The sequence below is a fragment of the Panthera onca genome, chromosome E3, assembly GCF_046562875.1.
Source record: "Panthera onca isolate mPanOnc1 chromosome E3, mPanOnc1 haplotype 2, whole genome shotgun sequence".
Lineage (NCBI taxonomy): Eukaryota > Metazoa > Chordata > Mammalia > Carnivora > Felidae > Panthera > Panthera onca.
The window spans coordinates 4,171,947-4,198,818 of record NC_138354.1 but is presented as its reverse complement, the minus strand read 5'-3'; the positions used below and the strand labels follow the sequence as shown (position 1 = coordinate 4,198,818).

At 58.1% G+C, this 26,872-nt stretch overlaps 1 protein-coding gene and 1 long non-coding RNA gene across 6 annotated transcripts in view; one reads left to right on the top strand and one right to left on the bottom strand.

The window, feature by feature from the left end:
• Positions 1 to 509: 509 nt before the first annotated feature.
• Positions 510 to 17,096, bottom strand: LOC132689646 (uncharacterized). The gene is made up of 3 exons (XR_013552897.2): positions 16,417 to 17,096; positions 5,554 to 5,655; positions 510 to 1,246 (listed from the first exon to the last, which is right to left on the bottom strand). It is a non-coding gene; the product is annotated as an uncharacterized LOC132689646 (long non-coding RNA).
• A 128-nt stretch (positions 17,097 to 17,224) lies between these two features.
• Positions 17,225 to 26,872, top strand: part of TNRC18 (trinucleotide repeat containing 18) — an 87,749-nt gene continuing 78,101 nt past the window's right edge. For 4 of the 5 annotated variants that reach the window (XM_078440014.2, XM_078440011.2, XM_078440012.2 and 1 more), the window contains exon 1: positions 19,714 to 20,013. In XM_078440014.2, the coding sequence (XP_078296140.2) occupies positions 19,827 to 20,013 (187 nt within the window). In that variant the 5' untranslated portion in view covers positions 19,714 to 19,826. Of the gene's footprint in view, positions 17,621 to 19,713; positions 20,014 to 26,872 lie in introns of those variants that run through there. The other variant, XM_078440015.2, reaches the window with a different exon arrangement.

Here is a 26,872-nt window from a genome sequence, read left to right as displayed (position 1 = left end):
ATTTTTATTTTGATGAGGTCCCAATAGTTCATCTTTGCTTTTGTTTCCCTTGTCTCCGGAGACGTGTTGAGTAAGAAGCTGCTGCGGCCAAGGTAATAGAGGTTTTTGCCTGCTTTCTCCTCGAGGGTTCTGATGGCTTCCTGTCTTACATTGAGGTCTTTCACCCATTTTGAGTTTATTTTTTGTGTCTGCTGTAAGAAAGTGGTCCAGGCTCATTCTTCTGCATGTCGCTGTCCAGTTTTCCCAGCACCACTTGCTGAAGAGACTGTCTTTCTTCCATTGGATATTCTTTCCTGCTTTGTCAAGATGAGTTGGCCATATGTTGGTGGGTCCATTCCTGGACTCTCTATTCTGTTCCATTGATCTGAGTGTCTGTTTTTGTGCCAGTACCATACTGTCTTGATGACTACAGCTTTGTAGTACCACTTGAAGTCCGTAAAAAATGTTTTTTAAACGTTTCTCTATTTTTTTTTATTTTTTTTATTAAAAAAAAATTTTTTTTTTAACGTTTATTTATTTTTGAGACAGAGAGAGACAGAGAGCATGAACGGGGGAGGGGCAGAGAGAGGGAGACACAGAATCTGAAACAGGCTCCAGGCCCTGAGCTGTCAGCACCGAGCCCGATGCAGGGCTCGAACCCACGAACCCTGAGATCATGACCTGAGCCCAAGTCGGACGCTTAACCGACTGAGCCACCCAGGTGCCCCTAGAGTGCCCTTCTCGATGGGGACGTGCAGAGAAGGTGCAGGCATGTTTGGGAACCGTCAGTGGCCGGAAAGAACTGTCCTCTGGCCGTCTGCACTGGCCACACGTTCTTCGATTGGCTGGGTCCCTGCTTACCTTCCCGGCCAGGCTCCAAGCTCCTCCCGGTGGATGGCCCAGGGGATGAAGAGGAACAGCGGGGGAATGTGTAAGCCAGGAAGAACACTGACAGGTCGCAGAAGCTGGTCCAGCCGGAATGGGGTGCTGTATTAGCTCCCTAGGGGTGCCCTACACATCACCACACAGTGAGAGGCTCAGAAATCTATTTTCTCTTAATTCCGGAAGCCAGAAGTCCTCAATGACATGCTCCCTCTGGAGGCCCCGGGGGAGAACCCCTCCCGTGCCTTGTCTCCGCGTTCCTTGGCATGCGCTGCCACCCTGATGTCTGTCTCTGTGGTCACACAGCCTCCTTCCTCCGTGTGGGCAGCTGTGTCCAAAGCTCCCAGTTCTGATACGAGTAGCCGTCGCTGGATTAGGGCCCACTCTAAAAATCCAGTGGGGGAAAAACAGAATAACGTAGAGTAGAATAGAATCGAATAGGAGAGAAACCCAGTGTGACCGCGCTGGAACTACATTTTAGTTCTAATCGTCTCAATGGCATCTACAAAGACCCTATTTCCAAGTAAGGTCCTACTCTGAGGTTCTGCAGGCGTGAATTTTGGGGAGACACTACTCAACCCAGGAGGGATCTGAGTTGCTCTCCTCCTCGTGGTCCCAGGAAGACGACCCATCTGGTTCCCAACTGTAGGATTTTCCCCCTCCCTTCCTCCCTTCTTTCCTTCCTTGTCTCTCTCTCAAAAATAAACACTAAAAAAAAAAAAAAGAGAGAAAGAAATTCTTTCCAGCTGCACCCCATGTTTTACTTTTCTGTTGCTACATAAAAAACCACCCCGGTACTGGTGGCTCAGGACAATGACAATCATTTATTTTGTTTGTGAATCTGCGACCTGAGCGGATCTCGGCAAGGACCCCTCACCTGCTCCGCGTGGCATCCGCGGGGGGGCTCGTGTGCGGGCCGAGCATGCGTGTAGATGTGGGCTCGCGGCTGGGGGTCCCCATCTACACGGGCTCCTCCACGGCATGGCAGCTAGCTTCCAGGAGCATCACCCCAAGACCCCAGGAGACCAAAACCAGAAAACGCCAGTTCGGAAAGGCCTGGCTCAGACCTTTGGTGATTCTGTCCCATTCTGTTGAGCAGTCATGGAGGGGAGGGATGGATACCCCACCTTTCTTTTCTCTTTAAGAGGGCTGCTGAACATCCTTGGGTTTTTTTTTTTTTTTTTTTTATGTTTATTTTTGAGAGAGAGAAAGAGACAGCACAAGACGGGGAAGGGGCAGAGAGAGAGAGGGAGACACAGAATCCGAAGCAGGCTCCAGGCTGAGTCATCAGCACAGAGCCTGATGCAGGGCTCGAACTCATGAACCGTGAGGTCATGACCTGAGCCGAAGTCAGACGCTCAACAGACTGAGCCACCCAGGCGCCCTGGAAACCCCGCCTTTCAACAGGAGGGTGTCAAAGGTTCTCGGGGACATGTTCCCACATCACCACCCTCAGGAGGCCAGAGGAGCTGAAGCTGGCGCTTCTGTTTCCATTTCTCATTTCCTTCGGCACCCCTGCCCCTTCCTTAGGCCTCAGAGAGGGCCCTGGCGTGTCACATCGGCCAGGCGAGGGTGACAACACATGTGGAAAGCAACATGGATGGTTCCGTGTCCCAAACACTCACGTCAATACCCATTTTCAAATGGGAAGACTGAGGCCGATATGATCCCAGGGGAAAGGGATGGAGGTGGGATTTTTTCCATGGTCATCCGCTTGTATCTCCGTCCCCAGTCCTTAGTGACTTTGGGGACTATGAGCCATTCAGGTCCCTGCTGCCTGCAGCCAGGCTTGGCTTCTAGACCCCAGAGCCTCCGCTGCCTGATGCTTGGGGGCGGCCTCCCATTGACGGTGAATCGAACTGACACATAATTTGTACCTTGCGTACAAAGATGCGGTCATTGCCAGAAGAGAACCGAAACCAGCCATGAATAATTCCTGTGCTTTCAACAAAAACACCAATAAAATACAAGTTTGAATAAGTACTACTCAACCTACCCAGGCGTGAAGGGGAAAAGAGATACCTAAACTCATCCAGGCTGGGCTCCTGTGGGCGGAGGTGCTGGGGCCTTGCTCCTTGTGGAGGCTGATGGGTCTTGGCTCATGAGTGGGAGGCCAGTCACCTGGGATGGGGGGACCTTGCCTGGCTCTCCCCCTCCCCGGGGCCCAGCACGACACGTGGGAGCCAGGCAGGCCCTGCTGAGAAGTCTCTAGACCTCAACACAGGCTATTCTTTGGGCCTGGGATGTCTGTCTCTGCCTTCTCCGCCTAGCAAACTTCTATTCATCCTTGAAAACCCTACCCACATGGCGTCACTTCATGTGTTCGTTGGGTGGACGTTCGCTGAGCTCTGCTGGGTTGAACGTGGGGGAGAGAATGATCAGAAGGCAGGGGGCCTCCGGTGTGGGCTGTGTTGTGGACTGAATGTGTCCCCCGAAGTTCATCTGCTGGGATCCTAAAGCCCCAATGTGATGATATCGGGAGGGGAGGCTTTGGGGAGGTGATTCACTCCCGAAGGCGGAGCCCTCAGGAGTGGGATTAGTGTCCTCAAAAAAGAGGCCCCAGAGAGGCCTCTCGTCCCTTCGGCCGTGTGACCACACGGTGAGAAAACAGCCGTCTGTGAACCATGAAGCTGATTCTCCCCAAACGCTGAGTCTGCTGAGGCCTTGATCTTGGACTTTCAGCCTCCAGAGCTGTGAGAGATACATGCCTGGTTGGCTGAGTGCTCGGCCTTTGTCACAGCAGCCCGAGCAGACTGACACGGGCCTCTAGGCTCGAAGGGGTGACTGACGAGTAGGAGACAGCTGTAAGAGGGGGGAAGGGGTCCCTGGGAGGAAACAGCGCGGTCAGAAGGATCCGGGTTCGGGGCGTCTGGGTGGCTCAGTCGGTTGAGCGTCCAACTTCGGCTCAGGTCATGATCTCAGGGTTCGTGGGTTTGAGCCCCGCATCGGGCTCTGTGCTGACAGCTTGGAGCCTGGAGCCTGCTTCGGGTTCTGTGTCTCCTTCTCTCTCTGCCCTTCCCCACTTACGCTCTGTCTCTCTCTCTCTCTCAAAAATAAATAATCATTAAAAAAAAAAAAAGACTCTTCTCATCACTGTTTCGCCACATAACCCCGGACAAGTCACCTCTCCCTCCTGGGCCTCCGTGTCCGCGTCACGACAAGACCCCCCCCGGTCTTGTTGCCCAGCTACCTCGTGGGCAACGGGGGCCCAGCTCTGCTCTGCCAGGGCCCTTGCAGAGTGTGGGACACGCAGGAGGAGGGTTTCTCCTCCTGGCTGAGGGTTGCCTGGGCCCCCCGTGCCTCGCTCGGGGGGGCCCCTGGAGTCACGGTGGCTCTGGGTTGCAACCCCTCAGGTTAGGGCACCCGGAAGGGAAAGTGTGCCTAGGGGATGGGGTGGTTTGCCAGCGCTGCCCCTCCAGCACGAGCCCCAATCTCCCCCTCTGCCTCCTGGAGCGCTGGAGGACCCCACTCCTTTGAGGGAGTGGCCCCCCTTGTGTCCTGGTGATGGGATGGGGCAGGGGGGCGAGGGCCCAAGGTCGGTGCTGCGGGCTGAATCGTGTGCCCCGTGAAGACATCTAGAAGTGCTGACCTCTGGCAGCTCAGGATGTGGCCTTATTTGGAAATAGGGTCATTGCAGGTGTAATCGGTTAGATGCGGTCCCACTGGAGCACGGCAGGCCTTTAATCAAATATGACTGGTGTCCTTATAAGAGGAGAACGCCACGTGAAGACAGACCCAGAGGGAAGGCAGCCGTGTGACCGTGGCAGCAGTGGCCGGGGGGACCCGGACTCACGCCCAGGAGGGCCGAGGGGCGCCGGTCTCCCCCAGACGCGGGAGAGAGGCTTGGAGCAGACTGTCCACCACAGCCCCCAAGAAAGAATCAACCTTGTTGACACCTTGATTTTGAACTCCTGAACTGTAAGAGAATAAGCGTCTGGTGTCTAAAGCCACCCAGTGAGTAGCTATTGGTCATGACAGCGACAGGAGAGCCGTGCAGCTGGCTTCGGTCCTGTCCTGCTCAAGAAGCATTGGGGCAGTGGCTTGGGGACTGGGCTGACCACAGCCCAGCTGTGAAGCCATCCTTTCCTGAGCACCTGCTCGGTACCCAGCCGTCACCAGCCTCCGGAGGGAGTGAGGTGGCGGTCACCCTGCCGCATGGGCTCCCAGGCCCCCTTGGCTATCAGAACACCTGCCGGTGTTCAGAAAGATGAGGGCATCGGCCACCATCTGCACGCTCAGCACAGGCACGCACCCGCCCCCCCCCCCCCCCCGATCCCGGGAAAGGAGTACGTTAGCCCCATTTCACAGACAGGCAAACCGAGGCTCAGAGAGGGAAGCGGCCTTGCCAACATCGCAAATGGGTGGCTGGCTCCACAGTCCAGACCGTTTTCTTCTGTGGTCATTCAAGCACCCACCAAGGAGGGCGGCCGGGCGGTGGGGGGGGGAAATAGAACCGAGTTCCAGTCCCAGCTCAGCCCCCCCCGCGCGTGACCTGGGCGGTCACGGAGCTCCCAGGCCTCGCTCACGCAGCTCTGAGGAGGCGCCTTTCTGCTCACACGTGTCGGCAGTGGATGCTGGCTGTGGGGGTGCCCTGAGCCGAGCCTTCTGTCCCCTGGAGAGACTACTGGGGGCGTCCGCATGTGGGTGGAGCTTCCTAAGTATGTGGTGGCCTCGGGCAGTCCAGCTTCTCACCTGCTGGCTCGGGGTTCCACGTGAGCCTGGTGTCTCCTCTGCTGACCTCGCTTGGGAGCCACGTGGTGTCACTTGCACGCATCTTGTTAGAGGACCACGCACCTGGAATGGGAGGCATGTCAGGGTCGCGCTGGAGCAGGGAGACTCTGCGTGGCCATTGGCAGAGGTTATAGCGTGTCAGAACGGCCACTCGGGAAGGCCGGCCCCCGTGTCCCACAGTGTGGTATTTGATCCTCTGGAACTGGAACGGTGGGGCCCGGGTGTGCTGGTGCGGGCAGGGTGTCGAGCGCCACAGAGAAAGCGGGGGAGGGGTCATCAGGCAAACTGAGGCTGAGACAGGGAAGTGACTTTGCAAATGTCACTCGTCAAGTAGGCGGCAGAGTCGGGACTTGAACCCAGGAGAGGGGGAGGGGAAGGGGAGGAGAAGGAGCACAAGGTCGGTGGCCGTTGTGAGCGCTGGGGTGACCTTCGGTGACGTTCTGCCTCCGGAGCCAGGCCTCGGGATAAATCTGTGCATCGGCCATCCCTCAGGTCTGATTCGTCCTTGCCCCTGGAGGAGAGCTCGATGGGTAGAGGGCGCACTACGGTCTGCGTTCTGCCCGGCTCTAGTCCTGTTTCTGTCAACTCTCACCACATCCCTTTGGGGAACTGCCTCTTTCTTGCTGCAGGTCTGAGGTTGGCCATATCCCACCCCACAGACAAAGCCGGTGCTCCAAGGAGAGAGTAAGGCCAATGGCAAGGGAAGGAAAATGGAGGCGTTGGGGGAGAGTGAGGGGAGAGGCAGGGAGGGAGAAAGGGGGGGCGCCTGGTCCATCCACACCTGCCACTGTTCTGTTTCTGGCTTTTCTAGCTGTGGACCCCAGTATTTTATTTAACATGGTCGGATACTGGGCACCTGGGGGTTCAGTTGTTAAGCATCTGTCTGGCTTGGGCTCAGGTCATGATCTCACGGTCCGTGAGTTCGAGCCCCGCGTTGGGCTCTGTGCTGACAGCTCAGAGCCTGGAGCCTGCTTTGGATTCTGTGTCTCCCTCTCTCTCTGCCCCTCTCCCCACTCACACTCTGTCTCTCTCCCTCTCTCAAAAAATAAATAAACATCAAAAAAAAAAAAAAAGAGGTTGGGTACCAAGTACTTACATCTGTTTCCTCCTCTAGACCGAGACCCTACCTGGTCTGGCCCCTGTGCTGCTCCGGGGCCCCCTGTTCCTCCTTGTCCTGTGCTCGCCACACTCACGGTTCTTTGTTGACCAACTGTCCCACTCCCTGGACTGTCAGCTCCCCGAGGGCAGGACTCTGGGCCACTCTGTTTCCCACTTGACCGGGTGAGTATTTATTTGTTAAACAAACTGCAGCGTGTGGCCCCAGGAAAACATTAACCACTAGAAGGTGCAGGGACCGCCTGGGACAATCAGAGCACAATCTCCCTGAGGCTGGCAAACCAGGGACCAGCAGGTGGCCTACCAGAGTGTTTCATTTTGGTCATCACAGTGTTAAAAATAGTGCCAAGGACAGAAACAAAGCAAACAACGATTAAAACCATTTGCAACGGGGGTGGGGGCGGGGGTGGCGCCTGGGTGGCTCAGTTGGTTGAGCATATGACTTCCACTCAGGTCAGGATCTCGAGGTTCCTGAGTTCGAACCCTGCGTCGGGCTCTGTGCTGACAGCATGGAGCCTGCCTGGGAATCTCTCTCTCTCCCCTCTCTCTGCTCCTCCCCCGCTCGTGCTCTTTCTCGAAATTAATAAAGTTTAAAAAAAAAAAAACATTAAAAACAGGCAAACCTGCACGGACATTCCTCTGAAGATCTACAAATGGCTAATGAGCACACAAAACGATGCTCACCACCAGTAATCATTAGGGAGATGCAAATCCAAACCACAGCGAGATACCACTGCACACCCGTTGGGATGGCGAGTTAAAAACCCAAAACGCAGCCTGCGTATACAACGCCGGGCGTCGGCGAGGACGCGAAGAACTCGGAACCCTGTGCGCTGTCGGTGGGAACGTAAGACGGTGAGTTTGCTATGGAAAACGGTACGGAGGTCCCTCCAAATAGCAGACATCAACATACCACATGATCCGTAATTCCTCTTCTGGGTTTACACCCCAAAGAACTAGAAGCGGGGACCCGCAGAGAAATTTGTTTGCAGCAGCACTGTTCACAGGAACCAAAAGGTGGAACCCACGTGTCCGTCCGCAGATGAACGGATACACCAAATGTGGTCCTAGCCATACAATGGGGATATTATTCGGCCTTAAAAAGGAAGGCAGTTCTGGCACCTGCTTCAACACGGACGAACCTCGAAGACGTTATACTAAGTGAAATAAGCCAGACGCACAGGGGCAAATACCGTAGGATTCCGCTTACGTGGGGCATTCAGGGGAGTCAAGTTCCCAGAGACACAAAGCCGGAGGGTGGGTGCCCAGGGGGGCTGGGGGAGGGGGTGGGAACTGCTTCATGGGGATGGCGTTTCGGTTTGAGATGAAAAAGTTGCGCCGATGGATGGTGGCGGTGGCTGCAGAGAATGGGAATGGACTTCATGCCACCGAGCTCTGCCCTCATAAATCGTTAAGGTGGTAAACTTCATGTCATGTATATTTTACCACAAGTTTTGTGTATTTATTATTTTGAGAGAGAGAGAGAGAGAGACAGAGTAGGAGTGAGGGGACAGAGAGAGAGGGAGACGTAGACTCCAAAGCAGGCTCCAGGCTCTGAGCTGTCAGCACAGAACCTGAGGCGGGGCTTGAACTCACAAACCACGAGATCATGACCTGAGCCAAAGTTGGACGCCTAACCAACGGAGCCACCCAGGCGCCCCCAAAATAAAATCTTAAGAAAAAAAAGTTAACAGATAGGGAGATGTCCCGTTCCAGCTGTGGTGGACATCACCTGTGCTCACCCGTCTTTGGTTTTCCTCTCCTTCCTGGGCACGGGGGACAGTGGGGGCGGGGGGCGGGGAGCCACCTTCCAGCACCATTGAGTTGGGTGTGGTCACGTGGGTGGGAAGCAGCGTGTAACATTTCTGGGCTCTGGCAGTAAAACCCCAGTGCGGTGACCCTCCCTTCCCTGTGATTGTCTCAGATCCAGGTGAATTGAATCTAAGTGCTTGGGTGCCACAAGGAGGTCAGCTGCCCTGGAGCATCGTCTAGGCTCAGAGCAAACAACCCATCAGGGAGAATAGATTTGTATGCGTTGCGCTCAGCCTTTGAGATGGTGGGGATTTTTGTCACTGCGGGATAACCTACCTCATTCTAACGGACACACCGACTTGCCCCGAACCACGGAAGATCTGGTACCCTTGGGGACCACTGGCCGGGACTGTGACAAATTGCCCTCTCTAGATGCTTTCTGACTTTTGCTCATTTCTTTCCTGCCTGACTCCTGTGGGCACTTAAACGTGGGATGGTGTATGAATGCGCTGGGGCCGCCGTGACAAAGGACCACGACGCGGGTGGCTGAAACGACCGAAATTCACAGTCTCTCAGTCCTGGAGGCCAGAAGCCCAAGGTCAAGGTGTGGGCAGAGTGGCTTCCTTTAGGGACTGTGAGGGCGTCTGGTTCAGGCCTCTCCCTTCATCTCACGGATGGCCGGCCGTCTCTTGTCTTTTTAGCCTTCCCTCTGTATCTGTCTGTGACTCCTTTATATAAGGGCCCGGGGAATACTGGATTAGGGGCCCACCCTACTCCAGGATGACCTCACCTTAACCACTTATATCCGCAAGGACACTGTTTCCAAACAAGGTCACGCTTTGAGGTACTGGGGCTAGGACCCGAACATAGGAATTTGGGGGATAATCAACCCACAGAAGATGGCCCCCAACAGGAGGGCTGGATGGAGCCGGGCCAGGTGAGCAGCAGGCCTTTCTGGCAGGGGTGGCTCTAGAAGATTCTTAAGAGACTCCCTGTGGCCACAGAAGGTGTGGGAGTGCACGCGTGTGTGTTGGGTGCTGCCTCCCACTCATCTCCAGGGTGGAGACAGGCCAAGACACGCGGAGAAAGCGGAGAGAGGCAGGAAGGGGGCGCCTGTCAAGTTTGATCTTCAGGGTTTGTTTTCGACTTTATGCTGACTCTAGAAATGGATCCACATGGGGGTGGGGGCGAGAGGAAGGCAGAGAGGAGAGGGAAGCTTTCAAAGCTGTAGCCATGGGAAATGTTTTTATTTTCTGCTTGAAAGAAAATGCCAAAGAAGAATAAAAAAAAAAAAGGGAGGAGGGAGGTGAAGAGAGACCCAGTGTGTGTGTGTGTGTGTGTGTGCGCACGCAAGTGCGTGTAAAAAAGAGACAGAGATAGAGGTCCTGGGAGCCACTCCCAGGAGGCCTGGGAAGGAGGTGCTGCTGTCCCCTCCCTGGAGATGCCACCAAGGGTCATGGAGCACCAGTGAGGAGCACGGAAGGCCGAGAGCTGGGCAGACACCTGTTTGGCTTGCTTGTTGCTACCCAGACTGGCTGACCTTAGGAAGATCACCCCATATCTCTGGGTTGCAGGGACCCTTTGGACTAGTGTGTCTCTGACCCGGGCACAGACGCAGAGGACAGATGGCGTGTGGAAGCAGCAGCGAGAACACCTATTGGAGCACTCAGAGATTGGGGGTGTGTATGTGTGTGTCAGAAACCAGAAGACTCTGAGGGAGATGGGAATGATTCTCCAGGTGCGTCCTGAGCCAGAATCTACAGCAGGTATGGGGCACCCAGGGCCGGCTCTCCTGAACTCCCGACCCGGCCCCCTCCAACCCTGGAATGTGGAATGTGCTCCCTACCCCAGGTCAAAAGGACTCCCACCGACCTCTGACCTCTGTCGCCCGCCCCTGGGGGATTGATGAGGAAGGGCTGTAAAGGGGGGCGGCAGGGTGCCTTAGCGTGGTTCCCTTGGTTCTCTGTTCTCGTAGCTCGTCAGTCAGGCCTGGGGCCCCCCATTTGTATCCCATCTCCTTGCCTGGCTTAGATGGCTGCCACTTCTTAGCCGTGGGAGCTCGTCCCTTCTCCTTGGGGTTCTCATCCGTTAAATGGGCACTACGGTTCCAAAGTCAGAGGGGCTGTCAAAGCTGGCATGACGCAGGGGCCAGTTTGCATCAAAAGAAATCTCCAAACTGGAAAAGAAGCAAACTGGGAGTTTTCTGCCACGGAAGGGGATGGGCGGGCCTGGGTCTGCAGGGGCAGAGCGGATCAGGGTGGCAGGAGGGGACAGAGGTACCTCTGGGGTCAGGGCTGCGGTGGAAATTTGCTCCTGAGATCTGGACGCACACAGGCCCGCCGGGGAGGTGCCCGGGGCGGGCTTCAGAGGCCCCAACACAGCTGGAGGCTGGCAACCGCAACCGGAGAAGTGAACCCCTAAAGACCAGGCAGGAGGCAGCCCCCCCCCCCGGGGCTCTGACTCCCCACCACACGCGCTGCCAAGCCCTCCATTAGTCACCCTGGCACTGACATACATAAATCCATTAGTCACACCGGCACAAACTTGCCTGCAGACTACACCCAGGCACACCCAGACAAAGGAGGCCCCCAAAGATGCCTTGTTCATCCTAGAACAGTGCCTAAAAGAGTGTGGGCACCCACGCAATTAATGGGCAGGCGGTCAGCCTCCCCCAAAGCAACCAGCACCCACAATAACCCCTGCCAATCAGGCGCTTCCAGCCCCCCAGATAACCACCGCCCCCCAATTCCAAACCTTCCCCCTACCCTCTGAGCACACAAGTACCACAATAACCGCCCACAAATGCCCTTGGCCATCCCTCTTCCGCCTCTCTCTGGAGGGGGGGGGCGGGTGCGGCCGGCCCCGCGGCCCTCTCCCCACCGCTGTCCTCGGAGGGGTCTGAGCAGGAAAACCACTCCCCAAGGTCAGCAGAGCTCTTCAGCAGGCGGCCCCGGGAGCTGATTTATTGGCGGTTTATTTGGAGAAACGCTATCGCTCTCGGATTCCGGAGGGGGGGAAAAAACACGCTCGTGGTGGACTTTAACCTTGGGCTGAAACCGCAGAGCTTTGTTTTCGGAGACGCTTCCTGGGGCGCCGCGGCGGGGGCCGGGGCCGAGGCGGGGAGGCACGGCCGGAATGCGGCTGGGCAGCCTCATCCGCTCCCGGGCGGCGGGGCGAGCGCTCGCATTCCTCTGGGCCCTGCCGAAGCCCTCGCGATCCCTTCCGAATGTGCTTCTAGAAATTCTAGGAAGGAGCGAAGCTCCCACAGTAAGATCGTTTCGGGCCGAGGTTTCCAAACCTTCCACCTCCGGCATCTGCCCCGGGGCCGTTGCAGTTGTGTCACTGGCACGGTGAGGGGGAGGTGCCTACGAGGGGGTGAAGGCCTCCCCCTTTCTCGGCTGTCCCCACCGAAGTCCCGAGCCAAGAGCAAAGACCATTTGGAGGTGATTGTCCCTGATCTGGCGCGCGGCCTGCTCTGCTCGGCTGATGCGAGGTACCCGCCAGAAGGCTTGTTCCCCGCCCCTCTGGCAAAGAGACAAACAATGCTGGTGACATTAAGAGTTATTATCGTAAATTCACCTTCTCTGGGTCTGCCCTCCGGGTGCTCCGTGACTGCTCAGGTAGAAAGACCACCACCCCTACCAGGCTGCCACCAGCGCTCCACCAATTCCTGGTTTCCCGATGGTTCGGCTATAGACGCCAAAGCTGGTGGCGGATAGGGGTGCCGACTGGGAGGCGAAAAGTCCAGGGTATCCCTGGCATAAAGGGAGAAATGGGCTGGCGCGGGGGGGGGGAGGTACACGAGCCCCCCCTCCGGGCCCGGCTACCGCAGACACCCTGCTTGGTCCTCATCCCGCATGCACACACACACACACACACACACACACACACACACACACACAAGCCCACCTCCCCTATATCGTGCGCCTGCAGAGGACTCTTGAGGGCAGAACGATGGCGTGGGATTAAAGCAGGGTCTTCGGAGAGGAGCAGCTGGCTGAGATCTGAAAAGGCACTCTGATCCTAACCCTGGCGTCACCCCTTAACGGTGCGGGAGTTGGGCTCAAGCAGGTGGCCGTGTGCCCATTCCAGCCTCAACGAACCTTCCTAGGAGTAAGTGCCTGGCCCCGGTACCCCCACCCCAGGCGGAGATCCAGTGAGGCCCGGGCAGCCTCAGGGTCCAGCAACCGCGGGGATGGAAGGCGGTGGCACAGAACGGGGAGAGGCTGTTCCCTCTCTTTGGCGAATGGGGACGCTCCGGCCTTCACTCCCCGCGCCGCTCCAGGGAACCCCAGGCCATGGCGGGGAAAGCAGGGCGCCCAGTGCAGCCCGGGATGCCAGGGCGGCCAGGAGCACCGGCGTGTGAGCGACGGGAAGGAGGTCCCGCTTGAAGATTTATGGCCGTATCCGGCCCCCTGTGCACCGAGCACGTCTCCGACCTCTCCGAGACAAACAGTGGAATGGAAGACCCGACCCGGGCCGGGGAAAGCGGCCAGGGCCGGAGGCGGAGCCGAGACGCGCCGGGATCCTCCGGGCCGAGCCTGGTGCTTCAGCCCTGGCTCTGCCCACCCAGCGCTCTTGTCCCTGCCGCGTTCGGGCTTGGGCGCCGCGTCCTTGGTCTTCCTGGAGGGTCGGGACCCCTCTTGGCTGAGCTGGCTGAACCTCGGCTCGGCGCTGAATCGTGGCTGAGCCAGTCGCAGCACCAGAGGGATGGCGAGAATGCATGTCCCGGGCGCAGCCTCTCCGGGTTTTCGCGGTGCCCGGGCCGGGAGCTCCCTGGTTGCCAGACCCGGGACCTGGAAAACCGGCGCTTTTAAGCCCCAGATCCGGCCAGGGCTTCCCGAGCCGGTGGCAGAGGCCGGCGAACGCTCGGGGTCCCTTTCACCAAGAAGCTGGCACAGCGAGGGAACCGAGGTCCCCACCGGGAAGGCGGTTTGGGGAGACGGGTGGTGGCGGCTCCTATGTCTTCGCCTACGAAAGGATGCCCATTTTCTTCCCGGGAAGGGTAAGGGGAGAATGTATTCAGGCGGCCAGCAACACCAGGGTTCCAGAAAGAGTCGGGTTCAGCCCTGAAAAGAACAGAGTTGACCAAGGCGCGGGGCTGTGCCTCCGCGACAAAGGCGCGGCCGAGGAGAACCGGACTCAAAGTTGGCCTGTCCTTTGGTTTTAAAACAAAGGGGAATAATTTTGTCAGTGGGGCCTCGTGCACGGAGCCGGAGGCCTAGAACACACAAAAGGCCTCGGCTCCGGCGGCCCAGGCTGGCCGTGGACAAGAGCGCGGGCCTGGGCAGGCTCTCCGGGAACTGAGGTTCAAGTTGCAGGAGGTCCCCCCCTCCAGCCGATTTTCCGCCCAGTCAGTACAAAACACACACACACACACACACACACGCACTGCGTCAACACACTTTTTGGCCAAGGATCCCGCCGGGTAAACACAAGTATGTGGCGGGGGGGGGGGGGGGTGGGGGGAGAAGGGGGAGGCGGAAGATGGCGGCCAGACCCGGGCGGACCGCGGACCGGGCGCCTCCTACCCGGCCCGCGCAGGGCGCCCGGCCGGGCTTTGACATCTCAGTGTGGTCCGCCGGCGCGGAGAGGGTGCTTCCGCAGACCCCGAAGCTTGGCAAGGGATTTCCCAGAGGTGGCCGACGACTGGCGGCGGGGGTCTGCGGAGGAGCCCGGCTGCGCCCACCACCCGGCCTGGGATCCGTCCCCACCCCCCCCACCCCCCGCCCCAAGATGGCTCCCGGCCGCTGTTTACCCAGCGACTGCGGGGGCGCCGGGGCGCGGGGCCCGGCGGGCGGGGGCGAGGGGGCGGCAAAGACTAGGGCGCGCACCGATCGGCCGGGGCGGGCGGCTCCTCGGCGGGGCCCGCTGCGCCCCCACGAACGCCGCGCTCGGAGAGCCGGCGCTGGCAGGCCGTCCTGCGCACCCCGCGGCCAGGACCCGGGAGCAGCTGCCTCCGTGTCCCCAGGCCCGGCGCCCGGCCGGGCTCCGGAGGCGACCCGCGCGGCCGCGGGTGTGAGTGTGTGCCGGGAGGGCGGCGCGAGGGGGCTGGGGCCCACAAAGGCCCAGGAGGAGGGGGCAGGCGGAGGGGGGGGGGGCTCGCCTGCCCCGAACCTCGACCCTAATGAAATGCAGGCTCGGATCGCCACGCAGAGAAAGGCACATACTTGGAAAATGCAAACGCCATTGGCAAATGCAGGGCAAACAGGCAGAATTTTTATTAGCAACTAAATGATTTATGGCACACATACCCCGCCATCACAATTACGGCGTCTTGGAGCATCCAGGGGTGAAAACATTAAACATTTATAAAAATCGGCTTTGTTTTTTTCCGCCCCTCAAGTCCTTTGTATTCCCCACCTCAACTTTCTCAAGATATATTTTGCTTGAGCTATACGAAGATTAAAACAAAACAAAACATTCCAGATCAAGGGCGGGGATAATGGGGTGGGGGATCAAGGTCTGGGCTCCGAATATTGGAGGGCAACCAGGGGGGTGGGGAAACGATGGGGGCTCAGGCGTGGGAGGGCTTATTAGGGACCCACAAAGGCTTTCGGATAAGGTTCAAGGATGCTAGGCGCCTACCCGGGCTGCGCCCCCGCGCACAGCCCCTTCCCCCTGCCTTGGCTTCTAGCAGCCCCGCGCAGCTCAACTGCATTTATTTCTGCAGTCAACCCCCTCCCCCAAGGCACACAAGACACAATACCTCCTTTCTCTAACCCCCCTCTCCTCTCCTCTCCTCTCCGTCTTTGCTCCTGGCCGTTCCGGGGCCGCACCGGGAACCTCCCGCCGCCCCGGCCGCCACTGAGACCTTCGCGCGGACACCGCCGCTGTTCCCCTCGGCTCCGGCTATTTTCGTTCCTTTCTTTACTTCTCACTCCTCCCTCCTCCCCCTGCGGAGCTCCAGCTTCCAAAAGAGGGCAGCCTCGAAACCAGCGCAGAGGCTCCTGCAGGGCAACTTGAAACTGCCCTCAAGAGGCTGAACTTTTTTCCTCAAATTTATACTGGAATTAAATTAGACACCCCCAGTTCGCTTTCTCCAAGCCTACCCCTCCCCGTCCGTTTTCTTCTAAAAGTGGAGAAAAGAAAATAGAACGGACGGGCGCCAACTAGCTCATTTCCCCCCCCCCCTCCAGAAAAGTTGCTTAAAAATGGATTAAAAAAAAAAAAAAAAAAACCAGCGATGCGAAAACGCTGAGTCCGCAGCGCAGGGCGAAAGAGCGGGCTTCTCTTGTTTTAATTAAAATCTAATCACCGCGGTTGCTCTCCGAGGCAGGATCGGCAAGGATTTCTGCCCCTCCAAGCTTCCATTTGAGGGTACGTAATGCCCAGCCGGGCATGGGTCCCTGCGGGGCTGCAGAGAGAGGGTGCGGGGCCCCCAGGGCGGCCCCTCCGACCGCGTCCGCAGTCCTTGCGCCCGCAGCCAAGTAGGTTGCCGCGGGCAGCTCCCGGCGACTCCACTCAGAAAGGATTTTGCTGAAAGCGCAAAATAAAAGTACAAAGTCTGGGGGATTGGTGCTCCCCTCCCCCTTCGGCCGCCGCGGCCAGCCAAGCACTTTTTGGGCTTGGCTTCTGCTTCCTCTGAGCTCAACAGATTTTTTTTTTCCCGGTCTCGCCCTCCCTGGAGGGGGCGCGGCGGATGGAAGGCGAGAGAGGCCCCCAGCCAAGAGGTTTTTAATATTACACTTTAATAGGTTTCAGAAGGCCCCGTGGAGAAATGCTAATAGGCTGAAATGTCAGAATCGAGAGGGAGTCAGTTCGCGCTCAGCCGATCTAATCCTTTTTTCTGCTCTGATTTTTTTTGGGGGGGAGGGGTGGGGAGAGCCCACGCAAAGAAAGGCTTTGGGGAAGGGCGCGCGGTGCAAAGCGCCACAGCCCCGGCCTGGGCCGAGCGGGGGGTGCGCCCTGGCCCGCGTTTCTATAGGAACCCCTTTTAGAAGATTAGAGACTCACCCGCTACCCGCCGCCGCGGCCTCTCCAAAATATTAATCAGTAACCATCTGACACAGGGTTTCAGGGAGGGACCCGCAGGCCGGGGCTAGGAAAACGGCCTTCACGCCTGCCCATCCCACCCAACCGCTCTGCTGGGGGAAAAGGAATGAATCGCTGCTTTGTTTTAAAAGGGGGAGTAAAAAAGGGAAAAAGCAGCCCTTGTCTGTTTTGGCGTCTCCACCGCGCATTCTAGAAGGCGCGCCCCAGGGGAGGTAGGGGGCCGGGGCCCGGGCGCGGGGTGCTGCCCGCCGGGCCCCAGACCCTTCCCGGCTCGCTCGGCTTGTCACCTCCTCCTGCGAGCAGGAAGCTGACAGGCGGCCCATTAAACCGCGCCTTGCAAAGCCCTGGATTGCGGCGACAACCATCTTCCTCTATTTTGATCACTCAGCCTAGACGCCGGGGGAGGGGGTAGGAAGAGGGAGGAGAGGGAGGAAGGAGGGGGGTTCGAGCTGGTGGAGGGGGAGGGCTGCCTAGAAACGGCCGGGAAAAATTCTCACCACCAGTTTTGATCATTCAGCCCCGCCGTGGGGAGCCTGGAAACTGCTGGAGCCCCTAGGTCCGTAATTGGTTTTATAGGAATGGCTGAGGGCCAAGGTGTTTACATGCGGGTGATTGGCGGTATGCGCGGCCAATGGATGGCGGCCGGGGGCTGGCCTGGGGGGGGGAGGCGGGCGCCCGGGAACAATGCGTGTTTCTTCGCTGGAGAGTACTCCCCTCCCCCAGCTGCCCCCTCCCCCCTCCCTCTGGCTTTTTTTTTTTTTTTTTTTTTTTAGATCCAGCGAGAGGAACTTGAAAGGGGGGTTGTGTAATGTACCTTTTCCAATCCCGGGCTGTATATGGAGATTTGGGATTCTTTAAACCGGCGCTACCTGGATTTTATTAAAAAGCGGGGAGCTCGGCGGGAGGAAAGCTGGCTTTTCCGGGGGCTGCGGGAGCCGGGCCGCGGGAGGGCGGAGGAGTTGGCGCGCCGAGCGCTCGGCCCGGGGAGCGGTTTTCTACCAAAAAAAGGAAAGGCGGGCAAAAAGTGTGAGGCGGCTGCGGGTGGCGAAGGGGAGCAGCAGCCGCGGGATGGCGGGCAGCACGGGCGCCTAGCCGCGCCGGGAGCCGGGGCCACCACCGGAGTCGCCGTCGCCGGAGCCCAGAGCCGGGAGCCCCGCCGCGCCAGGTACGCTGCCGGGCCGCCCGTCCGTCCCTGGCCGGGCGCGAAGGTCTCCAAACTTCTTCATCTGACCCCCCACCCCGCCTCACCCTCGGGGTGCTCGGGAGGATCCCCGCAGCTCTGCGGTCCCCGATTACGGGATCGGGGACCGGCATCGGCGACGTGGGGGCGCCCTGGGATGGGTGGGGGCGGGTCGCTGTGCCTCGGGCGCCCACCTGAGCCCTCAGCCCCGTTCCAGCCCGCCCAGCCGGGCTGAGGGGCGTCGGTTCCCTTCTCGGTTCCCGGCAGGCGGCGGGGGAGCCAGGGACGCCGAGACGTTTTCGATTATAGGCTGTTTTTAATTAAAAGCCGGAATTCAGCCATTTTAACTGCATTTAAGTGGGGGAGAAAAGTAGAGAGGACGCAGCGGAGCCCACAGATGGCCGAGCCAGCTTCTTTACCAGAGCGAGGGTGTTCCAGGGGCCTTCACCTCGACTTCCCCGAAGTGGGGCGTTGGGGCATGCTCCGAAGCTCTAGCTTTTAAAAGAAAGCTGCACAAAGAGCATTTAAAAAAAAAAATCACGGAAAGCTCATCGCCTCCTTAAGACATGTATCCTCGGATGTGGCGATCTTAGATTTTTCCAAAGTAAACGCGGATCTGGTAACCAGAGCCTGATGGGAGTGAGCGAGGGAGGGAGGGAAGAGGGTGTTTGTAACCAAAACCGGGTTAAAATAAGCACCCTTAGCAAAGTTGGGGAGGGAGGCTGGAGAAGGAGGCCGGGAGGTCAGCGGCTGAGGGGGCCTGCAGTTCGGGGGGCTGGGCGCCGGTCGCAGGGCGGGCACCCGGGAGCCGGTGGCTTTGGCGTGGATCGGTGGCTCTAGGAAACGCCCGGGCCTCTCGGAATCAGGAATCCGAGCTGCTGCGGGCAGACGGAGAGCGAGGGCAGGGTTGGCTCCAAGACCCCCTCCCGCCCCCATGGGAATCGGCAAACGACAAATCTTTTAAACAAACAGCTTTAAACTGGAACTACAGGGGGATTTACCCAACGCTGGGGGAGGCGCCCCTTGGTCGGCCCGCGCTGCAAAGGTTTTCTTTGTAGGTTATTTTTGGGTTGGGGGGGGGAGCTAGGGTAGGAGCAAGACCCTTCAGCCCCCTGCTTACCCTCTGACCGCCCCCCTCCCCCCAAATCCCCCGCGCCAGGCCACGTCCTAGGGCCGCAGGATTCCCAGGCCAAGGCGCTGGAAAATGAAACCAAAGCTTGTTTTGAAGGATTCTTTCCAGTGCTCGGGCGAGAATGCCACGTCTCGGGTCCTCGGACTCAGACTCCGCGACTCACAGTCGCCGGAGGGGGGCGGCGGGAGGAGGCACGAGCCTCTTTAAAAATAATAAACCAGCTTTGCATCTTCTCTCCTGGAAAAAAACAAAAAAACCCGAAAAAACAAAAGACAACACTAATTGGCGGCTCAGGGCGAATTTAGGGAAACCAGACTCAAAAAGGCAGGCCAGGGGCCAAAAAGGTTAAATATTAAACTTTCCGGATCAGATAGTGACCCAGTGTTTAGGGAGACATTTCGAACTGCTCATGGAAAGGTTTCACGGTTTGAAACCCCGGAGCATGTGACGCCCAGGAATCAGTCCCACTTGGGAGGTTTGTATTTATGCCGCCCGGGCGCGGCCGAGGGGCCTTCCCCGGTTTCGGGAGGACCCGTAAGCCGCCAAGCCAGTTTAGGCTGGGGCGCAGCGCGCCACCGGCCACTTTCCGAGCCGGGTCCCCGGGAACCGCGGCCGCCGGAGCAAGGAGCATGGATTTTTACTTTTTGTGGAGGACGGGTTACCCCCGATTTTATTTCCGGCCACCAGATCCGCATTCCCCGACCCCGAACGGCAAGACGACTTTCTGAAACTTTGTTGTCTTTCCCCCCCCCCTTCCCTCTTCCTTTTTCCCCCTTCTGTTTCTTCCGCGGCCCGTGGCCTTTCCCCGCCAAGACGCCGTGTGCGCCGCCTCGCGCAGCTCCGCCTGGCCGCCCGGAGGGGCCCCACCGCCGGCCGCCCGTGCGCCCCGGGCCGCGGGCCCGCAGCCGAGCGCAAACCCCGCTGGCCGCCGCCGCCATGCACGCCGCGGAGCCCCCGCCGCCCGAGGACTCTGGGACTACGCCGAGGCCGAACTTTTAGGTCCCGCTGAGCGAGGCCCGCGGGCCGGGTGGGGGGCTGGCTGCGGCACTCCCGCGGAGGATGGATGGCCGAGACTTCGGGCCCCCGCGGTCCGTGCACGGCCCCCCGCCGCCGCTGCTGTCCGGCCTGGCTATGGACAGCCACCGCGTGGGCACTACTGCGGCCGGACGCCTGCCCGCTTCTGGCTTGCCCGGCCCGTTGCCGCCCGGGAAGTACATGGCTGGCCTCAATCTCCACCCGCACCCGGGTAAGTGCCTTGCGCCGTGGCCGCCCCCTCCTGCCCACCCCCCCTCCCGGGATCTTGGGGAGGGAGGCCCGGGAAAAACTGTTCGGCCTGTTCCTTGGCGTTCTTGGGACGCGGCACGTCTCTTTCCCTGGGCGGGTCCACGGGGGTGCGGGCAGGCTCAGCTCACAGGGCGGGGAGACCCCCGGGCCCGGGACGGAGGCCATTCCCGAGGCCCCGGCGGAGAGGGGTGCGCGGCTCGGCCGCTTTCCCCCGTGCGCTATGCCCTCCCGAAGCCTATGCGTCTGCCGAAACCGGAGCCTCCGGGGGCGATTCCGACTCCCGGGCCCCTGCTGCTCCAGGCCAGCCTGGGGTTTTCAAAACCTGGGCGAGAAAAGAACAAGCCCGCTCCACACCCTTTGAGACGTCCGTCCCCCGAGCTCGAATCCTTTTCTTGGCAAACGCCCTTGCCCGGCGCCCGTGGGCCGCTCTAGCCCCTCCACTCGCAGCGTGCGGGGTTTCCGTCCCGCCCCGGCGTCGGAGGCTGCGGGGAGAACGGAGACCGCGGCCTCGGGCGGGCGGGGACCGTCTCGCCGCCTCTCGGCCCCCGGGAGGAGAGCGGCGGCCCCGGGACTCACACCCCGGTAGGAGGGCAGCGACTGCGGCCCCAGGAGCCCCTTGTTCTCCGGCGGGAAGGCGGGCGCGCGGCGCGGTGGGGCGCAGAGGCTGGGCCGCCGCCATCCCGACGCTCGGGGAAGGAAGCGGCGTGCGAGCGGATCTGGCCGGGCACGAGCGGCGGAGGGAAAACCTTGGGCCTGACATCGAACCTCGGGAGAAGGTGGCCGAGAGGGCCCCGGAGGCCTCTGCCGTTTCCCGAGAGGGGCCGCTGAGGCTCGGTGGGGACGGCCCCCGGGCGGGAGAAGCTCGTCCTGGGCGGGCCGCGGCCGCTGCAGTCCAGCCGGGTGGGAAGGGAGGCGAGGGGCACCTCCGGACCTGCCGCCGGCCGCTGAAGGACACCCGCTCCCTCCTCCCCGGCTGCCTCCAGCTGCTTTGCCTGGCGTCCTACGCTTCACTTGAAAAAAAGCCACCTTTTCCACTCCAGAGTGTAGTCTGGGACTCTTGCGATTTCTCGGGGAGCCGCCGACTCTCCCCTCGGCCTTGGAAGGGACTCCTCCGGCCGCAGTGGCCGCCTTGGCCCTGTCCCACCGACCCTGCCCGCTCGACAGAGGCCGCGCTGGCCGGTTTTGCCTGTGTCTTTGATTTTTTTTACGGAACTTTTCAGGAACCGGAGTCCCGGGGCTCAGAGGGACAAAGGGCCTTTGTGAGGCGCCGGGCAGGGGAGGGGCACACGCGGGGGCCGCGAGGCCGGGCATCCCTGCCCGCCGGGGTGCGAGGACTGGGTCTTGGCTTGGGGGCCCGTGCCCGTGTCCCCCCTGGAGCTGAGGCCGCATTTTGCCTAGGGGGCCGTGACCAGGGCTATGGTTTTCTCTACCGTGGTGCCAGGATCCCAGGGAGGGGTTAGGGGCTGCCCGCGGTACAAAGGGCAGCGTGGCCATCCCCTTTTGCCCGCCCTGAGGCCAGGGTAATTTTTGTGTTTGCCTCTCTTTTGAGTTCATCCCTTCACTTAGTTTGCCCCAGGGTCGTGGCGGCATCCCTCGGCCTGGGAGTCAGACCCTGGGTCTTCCTGGCTGGGGGTGCCTTCCCTGGTCTCTGTGTCCCCTCCCCCCCCCCCCCAGCCAGGGAGAAGGCGTCCCATCTCCAGCCTGGTTCCTGCCTGACAGAGCCATGTGCCCTAATGAGAAGCAGTGAAAACAGCTACTACTCAAGGGGGTGCCTCTGGCAGCCTACAGTGTGCCAGGGCCCAGCGGGCAGACTAACGCCCATTAGCTAGATGGGGAGGCTGAGGCTGGATAGGTGAAGAACCTTCACAGCGGCAGGCAGGACAAGGAAGTCCAGCTGGAGGTGGCCGCAGAGGCCTGTCTTCTGAGCCTCCTGCTTCAGAAGCCGTCTGCCTCCTGCATGCTTGGCAGCTGAGGTCATGGAGGAAATAGCAAGCAGGCTTGGAAAGTGCTGCTGTGGCCATGCTCACCTGGGAAGGAAAGGTTGGGGTGGGGGGCAAGCTGGCGCTGTCCCTCGCTGCCTCCACCTTGAGTGGCCTCAGGGAGACCCTGGACCCTAGGCCAACGCCCAGAGCCCAACCCAGTGCTAATCCTATTAGCCAGGAGGTAGAGAGCTGTTTCCCATTCACTGCTCGGGTGGGGTGGATTACAGATTCCTCAACCCAGCCCCCCTCCCCCTCTTTCTTTGCTGGGTGCAGGTGCTAAGTTTTCTCTTTCAGGCGCTTCTCCTACTTGGCTGTCAGCTTCTTAGGTCTGGCCAGCGTTATCAGCCCTATCTTTATTTGTTTGTTTTTGTTCTGGGAAGCCAGGAGAGGCTGAGCCATTTGCCCTGGGTCACACAGCGAGGCAGTGTGAGACCGGATTACCTCCGACCCCTTCCTAGTCTGCTCTCCAGAGTGGGTAGGGGAGCCTGTGAATCTACCCGAGCTGCTTCTCTGGGAGACTCTGGGAGAACTCCTGGCCGGAGGGGGACCCTGGCTAGGGCTGGGCTGTGGCCACCCCATCCAGGCAGGTGTTGACAGGGCACTGTGGTGAGTGAGGATCCCCGGGGTGGGGGTGGGGGGGGGGATGCCTTTTTGCATCCTCGGTCTACGCTGAGGGGTTTGGCTCTTTCCTGTGCAGAAAAAGAGGCAAATAAAGAATAAATGGGGTTTGGTTGGCCATTACCTTGCGGGTAACCTTGAGTATTGTTATACAGAGTGAGCTCTTAAATGTTCTCAGCAGTCGGTGAAATGGACAAGTAAGTGACAAGCACCTGGTAGGCTCCCCTCTTCAGTTCTGGGGCTGGGAGCCCTGGACCCAGCCCTCCTCGGCTGCAATTAAAGACCTATTAGCAGGATTTTGTACTTGGATGTTTATTCTCCCTGCCCCCACTCCCTGGGCTGGCTGGGCCCCGCAGGATACATGAATGGGGGGTGGAACCCAAGGATCAGGACCAGGAGGCCATGCACTTTGGACTGGCCAGTGGACAATAGGGGGCCACGGGCCTTCTCCAGGCTCCATCAGCTCTATCTCTGGAATCCAGCCCGTCGGCCTACTGGGATTGATTTAAAGAGATTAATCAGTGGGACTGGCGGGTGGAGTGATACGATCCAAAGATAAAGGAGATTTGCTGGGTGCTTCCTCCTCTCTGAAGCGTGGGGCAGGTTCTGGACTCTGGATGGGGGGCGGCAGGGGGCTCCTGGGCTCCCTGACTCTCCGAGCCTACTGGTTCCTTAGCTGTCAACCCAAACACTCCCTTTCTTCACTCGTTCATTTACTCGGCAAGCCGTTTCCAAGCGTCTCTTGCGCGCCAGGCACTGCTCTGGCTCTGGGAATCCAGCAATGGCCAGACGCAAATCTTTGCCCTCATCGGAGTCCCATTGTAGTGTGGGGGCCAGGCAGTAGTCGCGCACACACACAGATCGTCGAAGGAAATCGTTTTAAATAGAGATACAGGCTGCGAAGGAAAGAGAATGCCCAGGGTCTGTTTGGGCTGGAGTGAGGGGCTCCCAGGAGTGAGGGACTAGGAGAGGGGAGAGTGACTGCAGCTGCGGGGAGGGGAGGGGGGACCCTGCAGGTCCCTAAAGGCCAGTAATGAGGTCTTGGAATTTCACACTGAGGAATGAGAAGGCAGTGGAAGGTTTTAAACGGAGAGGGTGATTCAAAGTGAGGGACGTTTTACAGAACTGCTCTGGACTCTCTTTTTCTTTCTTTCTTCTTTTAAATGTTTTTATTTGTTTTTGAGAGAGAGACAGACACAGAAAATGAGAACGAGTTTGGGGGGGGGGGGTGCAGAGACAGAGGGAGACACAGAATCTGAAGCAGGCCCCAGGGTCTGAGCTCCATGCAGGGCTCGAACTCATGAGCTTGAGCTTCGGGATCATGACCTGAGCCCAAGTCAGAGGCTTAAAGGACTGAGCCACCCAGGTGTCCCGGAACTGGTGTGGACTCTTAAAAAATGTCAATGGCGTGCCAAGACAGAGGAAGGCCGAGAACAGTTCCTGATTAAAAGACTAAAAAAATGTGACCGCAGAAGGCGACGTATGGCCCGCGATTGGATCTTGGATGGGGGAAGAAATTGCTCTAAAGTACATCATGGGTGCAATTGATGAAATTGGAATATGGGCTGTAGATTAGCTGATAGTGTCCAATCAATATTAGGTTTCATGAAGCTGATAACTGGACCGTGGTTATGTAAGAGAATGCCCTTGTGCTTTGGAAGTAAGAACACTGAAACGTCTGGGGACAGGGGACATGATGGCCACAACTTACTCTCAGGAATGGCTCAGGAAGAGACAAATTTATAGATGTATGGGAGACACCCATAAATCGCTGAGCCCGAGTTACACACAGGGTGAGAAAGTTCACAATGGCTGGACCCGGGGAAGGTCATATGGCAGGTCATTGTACTATTTCAAACTTTTCCCCGCGTTTGAAATTATTTCAAAATAAGCACTTAGCAAAACCGGTCTGGGCTGCCAGCTGGAGACTGTGTGGTGGGTAGTCCGTGGCAAGGAGGCTGTTAGGGAGGTGATAGTGACCAGGGAGGGAGGCTGGAGGCGGCCAGGGTTTGGGGCTTTGGTGGAGGTCAGGCTACAACGAAGACGCATGGCGGGGAAGAGAAGGAGGACGGAAGCTGGCTGGATTTTGGGGAGGTGCTGCTTGTGGAGGAATGGGGAGGAACAGATTGGGGAGAGTGCGGTGATTGGGCATTCTTGATTTGGATGGGAGCACCTTGGGGTGCTTTTGTTCCAGCGTGGACCGGTATGGTCTGAGCTGACTTATCTCCCTCCTGGTCATCGTTAGCCCTGGCCTCCACCCAGACTGCAGCCCCATCACTGTGACCACCCTGTCCTCCTTTACGTCCCAGCCCAGCTTTTGAGGGGACCCGTGGGAGCTGGTGTCCGGATAGGTCTTGGGGCTCCCCAGGGGCTCCTGGGAGCCCTGGCCAGCAGTCAGTCTTGGCCCCCAAGGTCAGGGTCCTTACCACACTAGCTGCCCACAGAGGCCTGGCATCTGACTCCAGAGGAGGTCAGGCTATTAGGTGGGAAACACCAAAGCTCTGTGCCACCTTTGCAGGCCCACAGATGCAGCCTTCACCTGCATCCGAGTTTCCTTCGTGAGCTAATGAAAGCGAACAAAAAAACCCCTCTTCATGCGCTGTCCCAATCTTGCACGTTCTGGGCCTTCACGAGCCAGCTGAAGATTCTACCCTTTGATCTCCGCATAAAGAACTGCTTTATCTGGAGGCAGGTTGGCCTCGGAGCTGAGGTTAGACTGCTGGAGTTTTGGATCTTGTTCCTCCACTTACCGGGTGTGGGATGTTTCTCTAGGCCTTGATTTTCTCATCTATAAAATGAGTCCATTAGTGATACTGAATTCATCCGGCTGTTGTGAAGTTCGAATGAGCCGGTGCCAGCCAGATGCCTAGCAGAGGGATGGCCCTCGCAAAAGTTAGAGTAAAAGTGATTGCTGGAATTACAGTCATCGTTAACCGATGACTCAACAGGTCATCAAGTTAACAAGCTAATCTCTTGTTCTAGTCCCGTCCTCTCCAGGGGACCTCTGGAATTGTGTATTAGGCCCCTCTGAATGGCCCGTGGGCTTCTGGGACTCCAGGGTCCCACCCTGAACCCGTCAATTGAATCTCTCTCTTTTTTTTTTTTAAATTTAAAAAAATTTGAAAAAGAAATTTAAAAAAAAATTTAATTTTTTAAAAATTAATTTGGTGTAACAGATATACCGTAAAATGCTCCAATCGTGAGTGTTTATAACATGGCATATTTACAACACGAACACGCCCGTCTAACTACCAAGCAGCTCGAGATCAGGGCATTGCCAGCGTCCAGAGGGTGCCATTTTGTTCTCTCCCAGCCACCCTCTACCCCACCTCCAACATCATTTCTTATTTCTGGTACCTTAGAATCGTTGTGCCTATTTTTGAACTTTCTATATATAAGTGGAATCATACGGCGTGCCCTCTTTTCTTTCTGCTTGCTTCCACTCCGCCGTATGTGCGTGAGATTTATCCGTATTGCGGTGTGAGGCGGCGATTTATTTCTTGGTGCTGTGTAGTATTATACAGAAAAATACTACTACCGTATCCCCTCCTGTCGATGGACACTGAGGGTTTGCTGTGGATAGCGGTGTTAGGAACATGGCTTTTGGTATACATACGTACACAGTTGTTTGGATATAGTACCTAGGAGCAGATTGTTTGCTCACAGGGTATATGGAGGTTCAAGCTCTAACAGTTGGGAGTTCTCCAGTGGATGTTCCGTTGTACCCTCCTGGCAATATCATTCACCTCTTCTGCGTTTTCACCATTCATACGAATATTGTCAGTTTCCTTAAATTCTCCTCATGCAGGTGAGTGTGCGTTGGTATCTAATTGTGTGCGCATCTTAAAATCCTTTCCCTCACTTATTATTTTTTTAAAGTTTTATTGAGGAATACTCTGCCCACGGTGAAGTTCAGCCTTTAAGAGTGTGCGGTTCTGCTTCACGCTAAATATGAACATTAGAGTAAAAGTTACACATCATTTTAAAAGTCAGTTAGTGTTAGAAGAAGAATTATGAAGAAAACCAGCCATCCCCTGCTTCCTGTCTCCCTAGTCTTGATTCCTTTAGTTAACTCTTTTGGCTATTTCTTGAGGCCTTTTCATCCATATTTCTATGTAATAACCTGCTTCTCCTGCTAGTCATTTTTCAGTCTTTGCGATTCTCTGTTGACTTCTGTGGCAGATGAGCATTTTGTGTGGACTGAGTCTGAATCATGACTCG